Source organism: Mesoplodon bidens (genome assembly GCF_964165515.1).
Source record: "Mesoplodon bidens genome assembly, chromosome: 10".
Classification (NCBI taxonomy): Eukaryota; Metazoa; Chordata; class Mammalia; order Artiodactyla; family Ziphiidae; genus Mesoplodon; species Mesoplodon bidens.
In genome coordinates this window covers 82434435-82451284 of record NC_138172.1, presented here as the reverse complement: position 1 = coordinate 82451284, position 16850 = coordinate 82434435, and the positions used below count along the sequence as shown (strand labels likewise).

The 16850-nt window shown below is 50.6% G+C and overlaps 1 protein-coding gene across 2 annotated transcripts; it reads right to left on the bottom strand.

Moving 5' to 3' along the window:
- Window positions 1-907: 907 nt before the first annotated feature.
- ZBTB12 (zinc finger and BTB domain containing 12) lies at window positions 908-3081 on the bottom strand. 2 transcript variants are annotated; one of them, XM_081245689.1, is made up of 3 exons: window positions 2820-3081; window positions 2087-2319; window positions 908-1966 (listed from the first exon to the last, which is right to left on the bottom strand). In XM_081245689.1, the coding sequence occupies exons 2-3, from the start codon at window positions 2297-2299 to the stop codon at window positions 920-922; spliced, it is 1260 nt and encodes a 419-aa protein (XP_081101815.1). In that variant the 5' UTR covers window positions 2300-2319; window positions 2820-3081; the 3' UTR covers window positions 908-919. The 2 variants fall into 2 exon arrangements, with proteins under 2 accessions (XP_081101815.1, XP_081101814.1); XM_081245688.1 differs by having other exon boundaries at window positions 908-2319.
- Between the last annotated feature and the right edge of the window lie 13769 nt (window positions 3082-16850).

Sequence of the window (16850 nt, the reverse complement as noted above, 5' to 3'; positions counted from 1 at the left end):
CATCAGAGGGTGAGGTGGTCTAGGGTGGGATAGTCATTTACACGCAGTTGCCAGATAGAGTATAAAGAAAAAAAAGTTGTTGTTGTTTTTTTTTATTTTGTGGAAAACAAAAGCAGAAAAACTAAAACCCCAAACTCCAGAAAAAATCCTAAAAAATACGTTGTTTTCTTAAAAAATACTGTATAAGTCTCTACTCCTCTCCCTCCCCCACAACCGCCCTCCTTGCCGCCTCTCATCTCACTGCCCTACCCCCCACCCCCACCACTATTCGTAGCTCCTGCTATTGTACCCCCCTTCCCAGTATCTACCCAGGATGCTCACCCCCATATTCTCTTACCTGCCATCTTCCTTTGTTCTCCCTAGAATTTTGGTGAGCCTTGTACCCATCCCATTTCCCCAGCATGCAAGAACGGTCTCCCCCTTCCTTTTCCGGAATTCAATAATCCTTTCCCCCTACCACTCCCTCTCCCAAGGATCTAGTCCAAGCAGGAGCAGGTAAGCTGCCTCCTGCCAAATTCCCTCCCAATTCCCACCCACCCACCCCCTACCTCAAGAAATGCCAGAACCTCTTCCTGGGCAGCCGTAGCCAGGAATAAAATATTTTCCAGTCTTTTTCCCTCCTCATCCCATAGGACGTTTTCCCTCCCTCCACATATCCATGCACCTCCAAGAGAAGAAAATCTTTCTTTGGGACCCCCTATTCCCTTGGCCTTCTCAAAGAACTCTCTCCCTGTCCATCCTTTTCTTCTGAAGAGGCAGGGTCTTCTAAGGAATCTCCGGCCCCTCCCTCAGGATGTGTGTGTCTGCTCAGGCTCCCCACCGCACCTGCCTGCCCCTGCCCCCCACACCCCCCTATTCTCCTGGACCAAGGAGCCTCCTTCCCCCGCAGCCCAGGGACCCAGCCCCTGCCACGCTAGCGCTAGCGGATGAGGACGTTGATCTCAGCCACGCTGGCCTCCAGCACGTTCTCGGCCGTGGTCTTGCCGTGCTGCTCCTTGAGGTGGCGCCTAATGGCAGGCTTGTGAGCAAAGCGCACATCGCAGTAGGAACAGCGATAGGGCCTCGCTCCCGAGTGGAGGTTGAGGTGGTCGTGCAGCGTGGACTTCTGTGTGAAGCACTTGCCGCAGATGCCACACGAGTGCGACTTGACGCCGCGGTGAACGTTCATGTGGCGGTTGAGGTTGCTGCTGTGGTTGAACTGCTTGCCGCAGCGCGGGCACATGAAGATGAAGTGCTGCGCCCGCATGTGGAAGACCAGCTTCTCCACGCCCTGGAACACTTCCGGGCACTTGGTGCACTTGATGTTCTTTAGGGGATTGCCACTGGAAAAGCCTCCGGGCAGGGGTCCCCGACTGCCCCCCGCCCCCAGGCTGCCCCCCGCCCCCCGGGCAGCCATGGCCACCGCTGCTGCCTCCACCAGGCCTGAGGTGGCCCCCACACTGGCCCGGCCTCCTGGGATCAACAGCAGGCCCTCCCCTTCTGCGTCCTCGGACAGGCTGTAGCAGGCTTTCACCACGCCCTGCGGTGGAGCCACAGTGCTGGGGGGCACGCTGCTCTGGGCCAGCTCCCCAAGGTGGCTGCCCACAGAGCCTCCGATGCCCAGACCTCCTCCCAGGCCTCCGGGAGGTTTGAGCCGGTGTGCCACCTCCAAGGCCGATTCCACCTTGACGATGCAGATGTCAGACACGTCCTCGTCCTCATCCTCATCCTCTTCCTCGGCCTTCAGCTCTAGGTCCTCATCCAGCGGGAACTCCAGCTTCACAGGCCGCAGGAGTGGAGGGGGGAGAGGGGGTGGAGGTGGGGGTTTGGGGGCTGGCTTCGGGGTCCTGGCGGGAGGGAGGAGGGATTTGGTGGCACTGACACTGCTTACAAGGCTGGCATCGCTGACCCCATCCTCTTTGAGGCCTATCTTGGGCTCGATGAACTGGCTGAGGGCATTCCGGCATTTCTCCACCACGTGCTCCATCTGCAGGTAGGAGGCGGCCGTCAGGTAGTTAACAATGTCCCTGACAGCGAATTCCAGGGCGCCCGTATAGCAAGAAAGGAGCAGGTCAGCCACTATGCGTGCACTGTGCATCAGGGAGACCTGCAACTCAGAGCTGGGATTCAGCAGGAACTGGTCCCGCAGGAACGGCGAGCAGGCGGCCAAGATGACCTTGTGGCCGCGGAACTTGAGGCTGTCGGCCACAATGGTCACGTCGCAGAACCGCTCCTCTGCGCGGAGCTGGTTCATGTTCCGCAGCGTAGCGGCCTCGTGGCCGGGCAGCTGGAAGCGCAGGACTTCCACCCCAGAGGCCATTGTGGCGGGGGTGGGCCACCCTGGTTGGGAAGGAAACCGGTCAGAGACAAAGGTCTCCGGCTTTCCTAGGCCAAGGCTCCAGGCCTCGCACCCCCATTCTTGCCTGGCCCTCCCAGCATCAGATCATCCAGTTTTCAAGCCTCTTCCTCAGTTTCCCCAGCCCCCGGGGAGGCGCTGTCCCTCCGAAAGGAGGGAGGCGTGGTTCCCGGGGGCGGGGCAGCGGCGTCCACACCCCCCAGCCCGACAGTCCGCGAAGATGGGGCAAGCCCGCGCGCCCACGGGGGAAGGCCGGCGGAAGCGGGAGCAGAGGCCTGGGTTCTAGGGTGGCCCCGGTTGCAGCCTCTTCTCACCCCGCCCCCTTTACCCGCTGCCTCATTCCTCCACCCCCCTTTGCACGTTTGCACGCGCCTTTCACGTCTTCCCCTCCTGCCTGCACGCATCGTGCACGGCCCCCCCCAACGTTCAGAACTCCGTGGCACGCCCCCCCCGCCCCACGACCCTGAGTGCACGCGCCTCTCACCTGGCCGGGTTCCGCGCGCTGTTTTTTTCCCCCCCTATTTCCCCCACCCCCCCCGGGGCCGACTGCGCCCCCACACACGGGCAGGGCCTGGGCAGCGCGCAGGCGCGGGGGTGCACGGGGCGCGCGCGCGGGGCCGGCTCCGCGTGGGCGTAAGGGGGGAGGGGCGGGGGCGGCTCGTGGCGTGTGTTCCAGGCCCCGCGCGCGGCGGCGTCGGCGAGAACTCGGGGAGGAGGAAGAGGGGAGGGAATTAAAGGAGCAGGATTCCCCCTTTCCCGACCCCCCTTTCTTCACCAGCCCCCCCCCCGACACGGTTAAAGGGCCGGACGGCCTGGCCTCTCCTTTGGCCGGTATTATTTGTCCGCCAGAGCGGAAATACGTTCCGCACCCCCCTCTTTCTGGCTCCCCCTCCTCTGTGCCTCCGGGCCCCGCGGCCCGTCTGCGCGTGCGTGCCAAATACCGCGCGGAGGCCCGCTCTCTCGGGCCCGCCTCCCGCTCCCGGCTGCCCGCGGCGCAGCCTGCTCCTGTGTCCCCAGTGCGCGCCGCCGCCCCCGGCGCTCCCCGCCTGCCTAGCTCCCCGCGGGCGGCGCTGACACCTGCTCGCGGGGGTGGTGCTGCTCTGGCCCAGCTGTGCGGAGCGGGGCCGGAGTTGCAGCCATCGCCCCTCCCGGGGTCCCAGCCCACCCCGTGGCTATCGAGATGTTGGTTGCTGTTGCTCACGCCTGCATCCCCTGTTGATTACGTTCACAGTTCCTCCAGCCACACTTCCAGATTTTTCCAACTCTTCTGTGGAAGCTAGTAACCACCTCAGCACTCCCGGCCTAAAAGATATTTTAACTTTCTGCAAGGCCCAACAATCCAGTGTCCTCAACTTCCTCTCCTCTGTCTCAAAATTTTATGAAATCACACCTATCCTCCTCTTCCCCCCATTCTCAGAATTGATCCCAATTTCTTGCCAAGGCAAACGCCCTCGTAAGGTCGATGACCTTGACTATTTCACCCCTACTATATAAATAGACCTAGTACTAATTCTTCTAATTATGTGAATATTTATATTAGTATGATATTTATATTAGCGTCCTTCCCATCCCTGACCCCTCCACCAGACTGACAAGGTCAGAGCTCCACTGCCCTAAACAAAACTTTCCCTCAACTCTGCACCTTTGCCTTCTCTTTCTCTGTCATTCCCAAACTGAGCTGCAGTCTCCACGGCTTCATCACCAGCCTTGAAGAGTGGCTCCCTTCCCTCCCTCTTCCTTGCACCTCTCATACCTACCCTCACTTCCCCACCCAACCAAGTCCAGGTGAAGAAGCCCCTGTTCCCTGCCAACTGGATTTGTTTGTTACATTCTCCAGGAGACTAGAGCATTTTCCTTACATATCAACTTTGGTGGAATGTGTTCAATATCTGGTTTCCCCATTGGATTGTAAACTTCTTGATTGCATGAATTATGTCCTGGGTTATGTTTTGCAAATAAAAGTCATACAATAAAAGACTGTTGAAGTCATTCCTCTTCAGTTCAGCCAGCATCCACCCATAAAAAGTTTGTTCCTGACTTAAACTGAATCCTGAACTCAGGGGATGCCCTTTGGTAGGGGAGTGGGGGCAGTGTTTAGATGGTGCCTCTACTCTTTGGCTTTCCCTTTTAAATTCTCTGACTTTTTTGGCCTTCACCTCGTTCTCTCTATTCTAAAATGCCCTCTTTGTAAAAATATCTTTGTTGTCAGGCATTTGTGTTGGACACAACACCTAGGCTCAAAGCCATATTCCACTACTTATGAAAAGAGGGCCCTTGGGCAAGTTACTTAATTCTCTGAATCACAGAGTCTTTATCTTTGAATTGGAGGGGCCCTGATTCCTCACAGGGCTAATGTGAAGTTTAACTGAGCCAGGCATATAGTAGATGCTGAATCAATGAGAGCTCCCTTCTCCTTTGCCTAATTGGGGGACAGACTGAAATTTCAAAAGAACTTTAACTAAAAATCTGCTCCCCTATCTTATCTCTTCTTTCCCTCATTGCCAAACTTCTCAGAAGAATTGTTCACCCTCCAGTGACAGCAGAAATTTAAAAAGTTGTCAAGGTAAGAATTTAAGTTTGTAAAGTTTTGTATCCTGTCCTCTTCTTGCTACTTTTCCTTTCTGGGAGTATGAATGGGACAGGAGTCCTTATCTCAGTTTAGAGTTTAAGACAGGTGGTCCTAGGTGGCAGGTAGAGTTGACGGCTGGTAAATCCTTCAAATACCCAGCCCACCCAGTTGCCATTTTATATGGAAACAAGCTGTAGTGCACAAGGCTGTCTTTTCCTGTACAGTCTGGTGGGGAGATGTTGTAGGGCTGTTTTCCCACATACCCCATGCAGGGATGTCTAGATCCCTGGCCTTTGGCCCCCAACTTCTGCCAAGGTAAAAGGAGAGGCCCTCCCGTCCTTGGGTGGCAGTACCAAACGCCTTGGCGTAGTGTCAAGAACAGATACACTCAGGATTCTTAGTGGGATTGAGAAATAAAATCTGAGTAAGGATTCAAGAAAAAACTAGGGGGACTTCCATGATGGCGCAGTGGTTAAGAATCCGCCTGCCAATGCAGGGGGCATGGGTTCAAGCCCTGGTCCGGGAAGATCCCACATGCCATGGAGCAACTAAGCCCGTGCGCCACAACTACTGAGCCCACGCTCCACAACTACTGAAGCCCACACGCTCTAGGGCCTGTGTGCTGCAACTACTGAGCCCATGCGCCTAGAGCCCGTGCTCTGCAACAAGAGAGCCACCGCAATGAGAAGCCCGCACGCCGCAATGAAGAGTAGTCCCTGCTCACCACAACTAGAGAAAGCCCGCGTGCAGCAGCGAAGACCCAATGCAGCCAAAAAAAAAAAAAAAAAAGCTAGGGAACAGAAGATCTAGGTTCTAGTCCAGGTTTGAAGTCCTCAAGGCCCCAGAGGTTTCAGTATTCTCTTCAATGAAATGGAGGGTTTGTCCTCTGAAGTCTCTTCCAGCCCTGTCAGTCCACAAAATTTCAATCTGAAAAGAGGTGTATGTATTTTTGTGTGTATGTTTGGGAGAAGAGGTCAAGGACTAGCGAACTCAGGGCTTAGAGCACCACTCTTGGTTACTGATGGAGGTCAGCAGTGGCCTAGTAGGAAATGTCTAAGCAGTAAGAAAGCTTAGACATTTCCCTGTGGCATTCAAGGTATTTTTGGCAGTGGGTTTACTTTTACAATTGTACTTCGCCCAGACTGAAATAACTATATTCCTTGAGCAACCAAGAGAAAGGAGGAGGGAAGTCAGCCTGGGTTTTTTAATCCATAGGCTGATAAGACTTTCCTGTGTTACAACAAAAGCTCCAACTTTTTCCCCTTTCTCCTTTGCCCCACACTCAGCTCTGCCCTCACTGTAGGAATCCTGGTGAAAATGGCAGCCTGTTCAGGCAATGGTGACAGGGGCTCACAGCTTGAGAAAAGAAACCCTATAAAAACAAAAGGCCCACACCAGTCCCCTCTATTTGTAAAATCACCTTTCCTAAACTCCCATCCATCTCCTGCAGCGTACTCCATTCCTCGACCTTTCCTCAATGCTGGCACCTTCTCCAATAACCTGTTCCCTCCACTCTTTGGAACCCTCTCACAGCCTCAGCCTCCTGATATACTCTTCCCTCTCCCTCCTGCTTTAGAGGGAATTTAGTTCTCCCTGCAGCTCATGATCTTCCCCCTCCTCCAAGTCACACTCCCACCTCCCCTCCTCCCTCCCTCCGCCACCCCACCTTTGCTCAGCACTAGGTCTGGGGAAACGATGGCCATGGCGGATTCTCCTAGCTCCTTGTCAACCCCAGGAACAGGACTCTTCCACTTCATGCCAAACACCCTTTCCTTCCAGCCTCAAGAGTCCTCCTCTGTTACTCCCTGCCTCTGCTTGTTGCCATGAGCAACTGGCTTCCAGGCCTGCCAGTGTCCATGCAAATGACCTAATCCACACCCCAATTAAAATTTCTTTTTGTTTTCATAGAATCATTTGTATGGTTCAAAATTCAAAAAGTATAAAAGGGTACATTGTCAAAGGCCTCCCTCCCACCCCCACCCAGACTCCATCCCTCTATTACTGGTTTCTTCAAAGCTTCTTGACCTCCTTCCAACAACTTTTATCTTGACTCCGTCTCATCCACTTTCTTCCAAGAATCATACTGTGGCGAATATCAGCACCTGGAATTACATCCTCTCTGAAATTTAAAATGCCAGCATACCATTCTCTGAGTAGTCCTCAGATTGCTCCCTCCTAGAGGGCAGCGAGTTTACCTGCTTCGCTTCCCCAGGGGAACCTCCAGTCACCAGGTCTTTCCTTTTCTTTCAGGCCCTCCTCCCTCTCTCCCTCCCTCCCTTCCTTCCCTGTCCAGCCAAGGTACCACTCACAGTGCATCGCTTCAGCTGGGCTCTGGGTGCCACTTTGTGCACCTGGAAGGGCCCCTCCCCCTCCCCCAGCTCCCTTCCAACCCTGTCCTCTCTCCTGAGTCCCCCACCCCACTCCGGATCCCCTTCTCTGCAGGCATCCCGCTCGGCAAGCGGCCCTGTCTCTTAACTGAGGCTCTTGCTTCTTCATCCTGGACCCTCTCCAGCTTCCTCCCCTCTTCCCAGCACAGCCATCGTTCTGAGTTCCTCACTCAGCCTCTTCACTCTCTCTTCACACTCATCCTCTCTCCTAAAAATATTTATTGTGAACATATTATACACATAGAAGCATGTATAGAATGAACATGTATAGTTAAGGATGAATGTAACAGAACCCCTGGGTACCTGATCGCAGCTTAAGAAATAAATTCCCTTAGAGCTGAATCACTGTGCTGTACACCTGAAACCAACACTACATTGTAAATCAACTATACTCCAATATAAAATTAAACAAAAATCATAATTCACACACACACACACAAAATGAAATAAATTCCCAGGACCTCAGATGTCCCATGTGCTCCATGACTGCATCCTTCTCCCTCCTGGGACAGTGAGCTCCACTCTGAATTCCTTAGGTTCACTTCCTTTGTTTACCTTCATAGTTCCACTATCTATGCATGTTGTAAGTATTCCTAAACAGTATACTGTTCAGTTTTGTCTGTTTGATCTTCACAGGGATAGAATCATAGGAATCATACTCCATGTGTTTTTCTGAGGCTGGCTTTTTTACTCAACATTATGATTTTGTTGACTGTGTTGTTGTAATTCATTCACTTTCTTTCTGTTGCATGCTTACACTGCAATTTATAAATCCCTTGTCCTGTCAATGGACATTCTTTTTGTTTAAACTGGTGGTTATCACCACAATGCTGCTGTGAGCCCTCTTTTACTCTTCTCTGGGTAACTGCCTCCAGGGCTACAGCCTTCAAACTAGGCATGTGTATCTCTGATGTGAGAGGACTGTCCAAGGGTCAGGTGGACCTGATATAAGGGAACCGTTCTCAGATCTGACACTCCCATATGAGTTGGGACGCTGGTGGGCCTGAGAGGGCCCCTGAGAAGGAGTAAGTATCCCTTTCTCCTCCCCTTGCCCAACCCTTCCTTACCACAGAAAGAAGGCCCAAGGGGGAATCCAGGAGGGTAAAAATGCCAGGCACCAAAGGGACAGTTTCAAAATCTCACTGAGAAAGTGAGTGACCTAGTGACATCATTTTGCAAGTCAGATACTTTTTCTTAACTTTCAACAAAATTGAAGGAAGCCTCACCGATTGTCAGCCGATTGGTTATTTTTCTCTACCCTTTATGTTATTGAGGTGAAATTCACACAACCTAATTTTTTTTGTTTTGGCTGCATTGGGTCTTCATTGCTGCGCGTGGGCTTTCTCTAGTTGCAGCGAGTGGAGCTACTCTTCGTTGCGGTTCATGGGCTTCTTATTGTGGTGGCCTCTCCTGTTGAGGAGCACGGGCTCCAGGGCTCTAGGTGCACAGGCTTCAGTAGTTGTGGCTCACAGGCTCCAGAATGCAGGCTCAGCAGCTGAAGCACAGGGGCTTAGTTGCTCCGCGGCATGTGGGATCTTCCTGGACCAGGGCTCGAACCTGTGTCCCCTGCATTGGCAGGCGGATTCTCAACCACTGTGCCACCAGGGAGGTCCCTAATTTTTTTTTAATTAATTAATTAATTAATTAATTTTTACAGTAGGTCCTTTTTGGTTATCTATTTGATAACTATGTTTTTAAAAAATTTATTTATCTTTGGCTGCGTTGTGTCTTCGTTGCTGTGCGCGGGCTTTCTCTAGTTGCGGCGAGTGGGGGCTACTCTTCGTTGCGGTGCGCAGGCTTCTCACTGCGGTGGCTTCTCTTGTCGTGGAGCACGGGCTCTAGGTGCACGGGCTTCAGTAGTTGTGGTGTACCTGCTTAGTTGCTCCGTGGCATGTGGGATCTTCCCGGAACACGGATGGAACCCGTGTCCCCTGCATTGACAGGTGGATTCTTACCAACCGCACCACCAGGGAAGTCCTTATTTCTCACTAATGCTACCTATTGGGTCAGTGGAGTGGTGCTGGGGGGCTCTGATGGTCATAGTCGCTCGGGGTCCAGATTAAAGGAGGCTCTGTCAGAAGAGGGCGCTGCAGTGTCACACTGCATTGGCAATGACCACTTCTGCCAGTAGAAAACAACACATTCGGCTTGTGTTCACGCCTTGTTGGTGAAAGCAAGCTCTGTGGTTATGCCTAACTGCAAGAGCACTGAGAAATTCATCTACTGTGTGCCTGGAAGGCAGAAAATGGCAAGACCGGTGAACAGCTTCAATGACTACCATGGCCGAGTGCAGTGCTGACTAGCTTACATGTCTCTCTCCTTGGGGACACAGAGGGATCCCAAGCACATCCCAGTGTCCCTGCCCTTGAGCAGTTTGTGCTGCAGCAATGTGGAGAGACCAGTAAATCGATGGATCTTAATTCTCTGTGTTAATGTTACAGTCCAGGGGTGACTGGGGTGTTGGTGGGGGAGCCCATGAAGGAAGGGCAATGGGATATGGGAGAGGAGGATAGGAAAGGGACTGTCTTAGTTTGAGTTCCCTGAAAGCAGAGCCTGAGATAGAGGTGTAGGCAGTCAATTTAGATGATTCCCGAAAGCATAAGTGAGGGAGTGTGAGATCATGAAGGAGGAAAAGCCAGCTTAGGACAGTGACAGCGATTCGATTCCACTGGAACTTTCTGAGGAGAGAAACAGAATGTCCCCAGAAATTGTCCACCTGAAGGACAATGAAGCAGGAGCATCTATCCCCCCATTTCCATTCTTCGACTCATTGCAGGTTGACTCTGGGGCTTAGTTTCCCTGCCTTTCCCACTCGTGTGTGCCCTTTGGGCATCGATGCACCGGAGAAGGCCCAGGTTGGGATGATTAGCACAAGGTGAAACTGAGCTGCAAAGAACTGCACACCTCAGCCAGTGTGGAAAACAGAGGTGGGCGAGGAGATGCAGGGTACCGGAAGTGGCTGCTACAGGCTTGATGTTGCATGACGGCTTCCTGTCAGTTGCTGTGCTAGGTGCTAATTTAGTACATTTTACCCTCACTTAGTACAGCAGCCTTATGAGGTAGGTTTTGTGGTAATTTATAGAAAGACAGTAGCATGTCATCTGGAGAACAACAACAGGTGACCCTGACAGGGTGGTTTTACTTTTCTGTGGTCATTTTCCAAAGGGCTTTATGAACTCAGAAATGGGATTTTTAAAATGTCCGCAGAATGCCTGGTCCCCAGGGAACAGACTCATGCTAGTAAAACTCACGAAAGACTAACGTGTGAATGGCTCATTTACTAGTTTCAGTGGTAAATGTAACTTGCAAGATGATTCAACACTTATGTTCCCTGAGTTACATTTATCAGCCATTCATTCGATATTTTCGGCAGTGCCTATTGTGTGCCAGGGTCTTGTCTGGTCTTTTTAGTTCTGTGTTTAATCTTAGTCACTTAATGGCCAAAGAGTGTTTAAAAATATTTTATTTTTAACTTTTTATTGTGGAAAATTTCAAACATAACAAAAGTAGGGAGAATAGTATACAGAACTCTCATGTATCGTCACCTGGCTTCAATAGTTTTCAACAGCTTGTCAACCTTGCTTCATCTGGCCTCCCCCTCCCACTAGAGAATTTTAAAGCAAATGCCAGATATCGTAACAATTAATCTGTAAATACTGCTGTTTGCACACCTAACATCAAAAGAATTTTAAAACAGTATCACCGTGCAGATGTAATATACAGCATAAGGAATATGGTCAATAATACTGTAATAGCTTTGCATGGGGACAGATGGTTACTAGACTTATCGTGGCGATCATTTCATAATGTATGCAAATGTTAAATATTTATTTGTATGTGGTACACCTGAAACTAACATAATATTTTATGTCAACTATATTTAAGTTAAAAAAAAAGCCCACAGTGTCACCATTGTACTGTAAGGGGTACTCCTACCATTTTGCTATTTCTTTTCTATAGGCTTTCTGACTTTTCGTCCCTCATTTCCTGCATTACTGTCTTCTTTTGTGTTTAGTTGATTTTTCATAGTGAACTGTTTAAATTCTCATTTCCTTTTGTGTATATTCTATAGCTATCTTCTTTGTGGTTACCATGGGGCTTACTTTTAATATCCTAAAGTTATAACACTCCGATTTGAATTTATACCAGCTTACCTTCAATAACATACAAAACCTCTTCTCCTTTCCAACTCTGCCCCCACCCCTTTAGATTGTGGATGCCACAACATTATGAATGTATTTAATACCACTGAGCTGCACACTTAAAAATGGTTAAGATGGTAAATTTTATGTTATGTGTATTTTACCACAATAAAAAAATTAAAAAAATAGATTTCATAATGCTGATATTAAATAATGTGAGAATTGTATTATGATTGTGTTTTCAAAAAATTGTCCTTATCTTATAGAGGTACATACTGATGTATATTTACAGGTAAACTGTAATATGATGTCTTGGATTTGTTTAAAAATAATCCCGGAAGGATTGGGTGGGTATTCAGAGATAAACCAGGATTGTCTGTAGGTTGATGATTGTTGAAGCTGGGTGATAGGCACACTGGAGGTTCATTATACTATTTTTTTTACTTTTGCATATGTTTGAAGTTTTACAAAATAAAACTTGAAAAGTCTGCAGAGAGACTGCATCAGGTTCTCCTGTTAGTAGTCCAGCAGGGTGTTTCTTTTGTTGCCTGGTTACATGTAGGCAGATATTCAAGCCGCTTTTTCCTGTAAAAGGCTTTTACAGGGCTTCCACTGGAGACACAGATTGAGGACACAGAAGGTGCCAACTCCCTCAGAAGCCTCCTGCCCGGTTCCAGAGCTTTCTCCTGGCCTCCCTGTGTTTCCCTCCATCTATTTAAATAGGAATCATTCATACCCAACAGAAAGCTCAAAGAATAATAAAGGGGATTTAATGAAAAGTAAATCTCTGGGAATTCCCTGGTTTCCCAGTGGTTAAGGCTCGGCACTGTCACTGCCGGGTTCAATTCCTGGTTGGGGAACTAAGGTCCCATGAGCCGCGCGGTGTGACCAAAAAAGAAATCATCTCAGGGGACTTCCCTGGTGGCACAGTGGTTGGGAGTCCGCCTGTCAACACAGAGGACACGGGTTCGATCCCTGGTCGGCGAAGATTCCCAAATGCCGTGGAGCAACTAAGCCCTTGCGCCACAACTACTGAGCCCACATACCACAACTGCTGAGCCCGTGTGCCACAACTACTGAGCCCACGCGCCACAACTATTGAAGCCTGCGCATCTAGAGCCCATGCTCCGCAATAAGAGAAGCCACCGCAATGAGAAGCCCTCGCACCGCAACGAAGAGTAGCCCCCGCTCATCACAACTAGAGAAAGCCAGCGCACATCAACGAAGACACAACGCAGCCAAAAAAACAAAAACACAAAAACTCTCTCCTTGCCCCACGCCCCATTTTCCAGCCCCCAGTTCTCCCCAGAGGTAGCTTTCCTGTCTACTTTCCCGTCGAAACTTCCAGAGAAATTTCACACATATAAAGAGCATAGGGGCTTCCCTGGTGGCGCAGTGGTTGGGAGTCCGCCTGCCGATGCGGGGGACGCTGGTTCGTGCCCCGGTCTGGGAGGATCCCACATGCCGCGGAGCAGCTGGGCCCGTGAGCCGTGGCCGCTGGGCCTGCGCGTCCAGAGCCTGTGCTCTGCAGCGGGAGACGCCACAACAGTGAGAGGCCCGCGTACTGCAAAAAAAAAAAAAAAAAAAAAAGCATACATCCTCTTTTTCCCCCCTTTTGCAATCAAGGTGGCATCCCATACACACGGTTTTGAATGTCTACTTAGTTAAAACATATATGTTATATTACATATAATATCCTGAGACATTCCACTTCGTATGTACAGATAAGCCTTAAGCTTTCAGAGGCTGCAGAGTTTCCATTTGCCAAACCACAACATACTGTGTGTCAGTCCTCTGGTATGGACATGAGTTAGTCTCAGACATTTCCTCTTGGTCACAGTGAATACTGCAGTGGCTGTCTTTGTACCTCACCCTTCCACACCTGTAGGAGAGAAGATCCTCTCATTTTGTTAGTCCTAACTTAATTCTCAGAGGTACTCTTAATGGCAGTGTATTCTGCTGTGTGTGATAGGTGACAAAATAGGGTGAGTAAGGTTATGAAACAGCTAATAAATTCTCCAAGCTGAACCTGAGATTCCAGGCTGTCTTCAGTCAAAGCCTGACTTCCTTCCGCCACCCTGGGGGAGGGGCCAAAGGTGGGAGGAGGAGGAGTTCTGCCCGGCTGCGACATTTCATCTGAGTCTGGCAGGAAAGCAAGGCGTGAATGTCTGTCCTGTTACACTGCAAAGTTCTCTCCCTGTCCCTGGGCAGCACTGGGGGGTGGGGGCAGGAGGCTGCCCACCTTCCAACCCCAGGACTGCCCTTTTGGTGGAAGGGACCTGGTATCCAGAGGAGGGAAGGAGACGGATCATCCTCCCCACACTCCAGGATACAGAGGAAAACATTAGAGAGGCATTTTGAATGAAAAGACAGAGGAACTGCAGTTAGGTCTCCCCTGCCACCAAAGCTCAGTCCAGGCAAGGGGGGAGGATTGTGGTGTTGATAAGAGAGGAGCCAGGGATGTTACAGCCAGGGGCCATCCCTCCCCTTGCCCTTTTCCAGCTGACCCTTGACTGCATGGGCCATGATCACCCTCTCACCTGGGCTACACAGGGCAGCCTTCCCGTAGGCGGCACGAAGTGGGGGAGGGGGGATGACTGGCACCACTGGCTCCCCAGGACTGGAAGACCCCAGAGGGGTGGGATGGACATGGGTGAGGCAGGGGCTGTATTGTGGGCAGACAGGCACACTGGCAGAGCCCAGGCCTTGCTGTTCCCAGGGGCTAAGTTTCATCTGAAGGAAATGTGGCCCCTTATAGAGGTCTGGGACAGGTTTTCTGTTTCTTGGGAGGTCCCCTCTCCCCGCTTGCTTAATTGTCAGGCATTGTTTGTGCAATGGATGGGTGAGGAGAGGAGGTTTAGTGTCCCGACCTAGAGTCTGACCTTGTAGGGTGTCCTCTGGGCCCAAGAGGCCTGGAGGACCCTGGGGATGGGGGAGGGGTCAGGGGCTGGGCGTAACCCTTTTCTGAGGCTCTAAGGATGATTTATGTAAAAGGTTTCTCAAGGTCACATTTGGGCAATTGGTTCAAAGTAACTAGGTCGATGCATGGTAGGATGGGGGTGGCTGTGTACCTAGTGCTCTAACAGTAGGGTGTGTTAGAAGAAGAGGGTGGGGTCTGACCCAAAGTAAATATTTTTATTCAAAAAGAAATGGAAGGAATAGAAACAAAAGACACTTTTGTTGCTGATCTAAAGGAACTTGGAGTGAGGATAGAGCTGGGGAGGAGGTTTTGCTGGGCATAATCTGGAGTCTAGGGTATAACCATCAGCCTTGACCTTATCCATGGAGCTCATCGTATCAACAACTCCTGGGATCCTTCCTCTGGAGAGGTTGAGATAAGCACACACATAACTAGAAGTCAGTACGGCCTGTAGACAGGGCCGTAGGAATCTGGAGGCCTGAGAGAGCTCCTCGGAGGATGAGGGCTTTGAGAAGGATGGAGAAGGTGTTTCAGCAGAAGGGGCAGCAAGAGGCAAGCGCTTAGGGGAGAGAGGGCTGGGGAAGGCACAGTGCAAGGGAGCGGGGGTGGAACCGGGACTTGAGGGAAGTTTGGGGATCTCAGAAGAGCCATTGCAGAGAAGATGTTAGGAAGAGGCACTAAAGCACAGGAGCCGTGAGTGTAGACCCAGGAGCCACGCTGTCTTGGTTTGAATCCAACTCTACCACTTAGTACCTGTGTGAATCGGGTGGGGGGGCATTTAACATTTCTATGCCTCAGTTTCGTCATCTGTAAAGTGGGGGTAATGATAAGACCTGTGTCTTAGGCTTATTTGAAGATTAAGTGAGCTCCTACATATAAAGGATTTAGAATAGTGTCTGGCGCACAGTCGTTCCTGTTAATATGACATCTTCCTCCCCCAGAAGCAGCCCCAGGACAAGGATTCAAGCACACGTAGTGCATTTGGGAAGCGCTCCCAGGAAACATGGGTAGGGGAGTGGGAAAGTGGGATAGGGAAGGAAGGCAGCCAATAAAGTGTGTGTTATCAGGGGAACTTAGCACTGCGGGGGAGTGGAGATTAGTCCCACTCAGGAACCCTGGAGTCAAAATATCAGAGTTATCCTGTGGTGGGAGTGAGCAGGCTGGGATATTTATATACCCATTCCATGCAGTCACAGCCTGAGGGCTGCTTTCAGGGAGCCTTAATTCTTTGGCATTTCCAGCTTTCTGTGCACAGGTGGGACAGGACACCGGAGAAACCCTCAGGCAAAGAGATAGAGATGCTGCTATCGGAAGGCCAAGGCACAACCCAATGGTGAGGCCCTAGGGATGTGAGTGGGGCAAGGATGGATCCACTACAAACACAGAGAGGTTTGTCGAGTAACACTGAATCCTCAGCAGCAGGCTTTGAACCAGGCCAGGTCAGCCTAGTTTCCCAAACTGGGAGTTGATCTGGAAATGGGACTCAGCCCTGCAGTTGCCATGGAAGGTTGAGGGTGGCAGATCCTGGGAGGTCAAGTCCATGTCTAACTGTCCAGACTGGACAAGGAGTAGACTGTGACCAAGCAGAGACTATACTACAGTAGCTCTGCCTGTCTTAATGACCAACCACTTTTCCTATGAAATTTTCAGCTTCGAGGCGCTGAGCTCCCCATGGGAGCAGTAAGGCATCCTGAGAGGCTATCATGCCATCATTTCCTTCTTCTAACCTGTGAATAGCAGATGAGTTGCAGAATGTGGATGTTGCTTTCTTCTCTTTGGAATTGGTCTCCTGGAAGTAAATATTAGAAGCCTTGAACTGATAAGAAGAAATTTGGACAAGAGGGAAGAAGCTGGCAGGAAGGGAAGGTCTGTTATTTTAGGCATTACTTACCTTCTTCCTTTCATCTGGAGTGAAAATACAGGTTGCATGTGCCAGGTTTTTTTTTTTTTGCGGTACGCGGGCCTCTCACTGTTGTGGCCTCTCCCATTGTGGAGCACAGGCTCCAGACGCGCAGACTCAGCGGCCATGACTCACGGGCCTAGCCGCTCCGCGGCATGTGGGATCTTCCCAGACTGGGGCACGAACCTGTGTCCCCTGCATCGGCAGGTGGACTCTCAACCACTGCGCGACCAGGGAAGCCCCAAGTTTTTTTTGATGTGGACCAGTTTTATAGTCTTTATTGGATTTGTTACAATATTGCTTCTGTTTTATGTTTTGGTATTTTGGCCGCGAGGCATGTGGGATCTTAGCTCCCCAACCAGGGATAGAAGCCACACCCCCTGCATTGGAAGGTGAAGTCTTAACCACTGGATCGCCAGGGAAGTCCCCTGTCTTATTTAAGTCACTATATTTTGAGTTCTCTTTACTGCAGCAGTTTATTTTTTTTAAAAAAATATTTATTTATTTAGGCTGTACCAGGTCTTAGTTGCAGCATGCGGGATCTTTGGTTGCAGCATGCAGACTCTTAGTTGTGGTATGCATGCGGGATCTAGTTCC

Excerpts from the sequence above, each read along its gene's own strand:
- ZBTB12 (XM_081245688.1), bottom strand. The coding sequence starts at position 2,299 with ATGGCCTCTGGGGTGGAAGTCCTGCGCTTCCAGCTGCCCGGCCACGAG.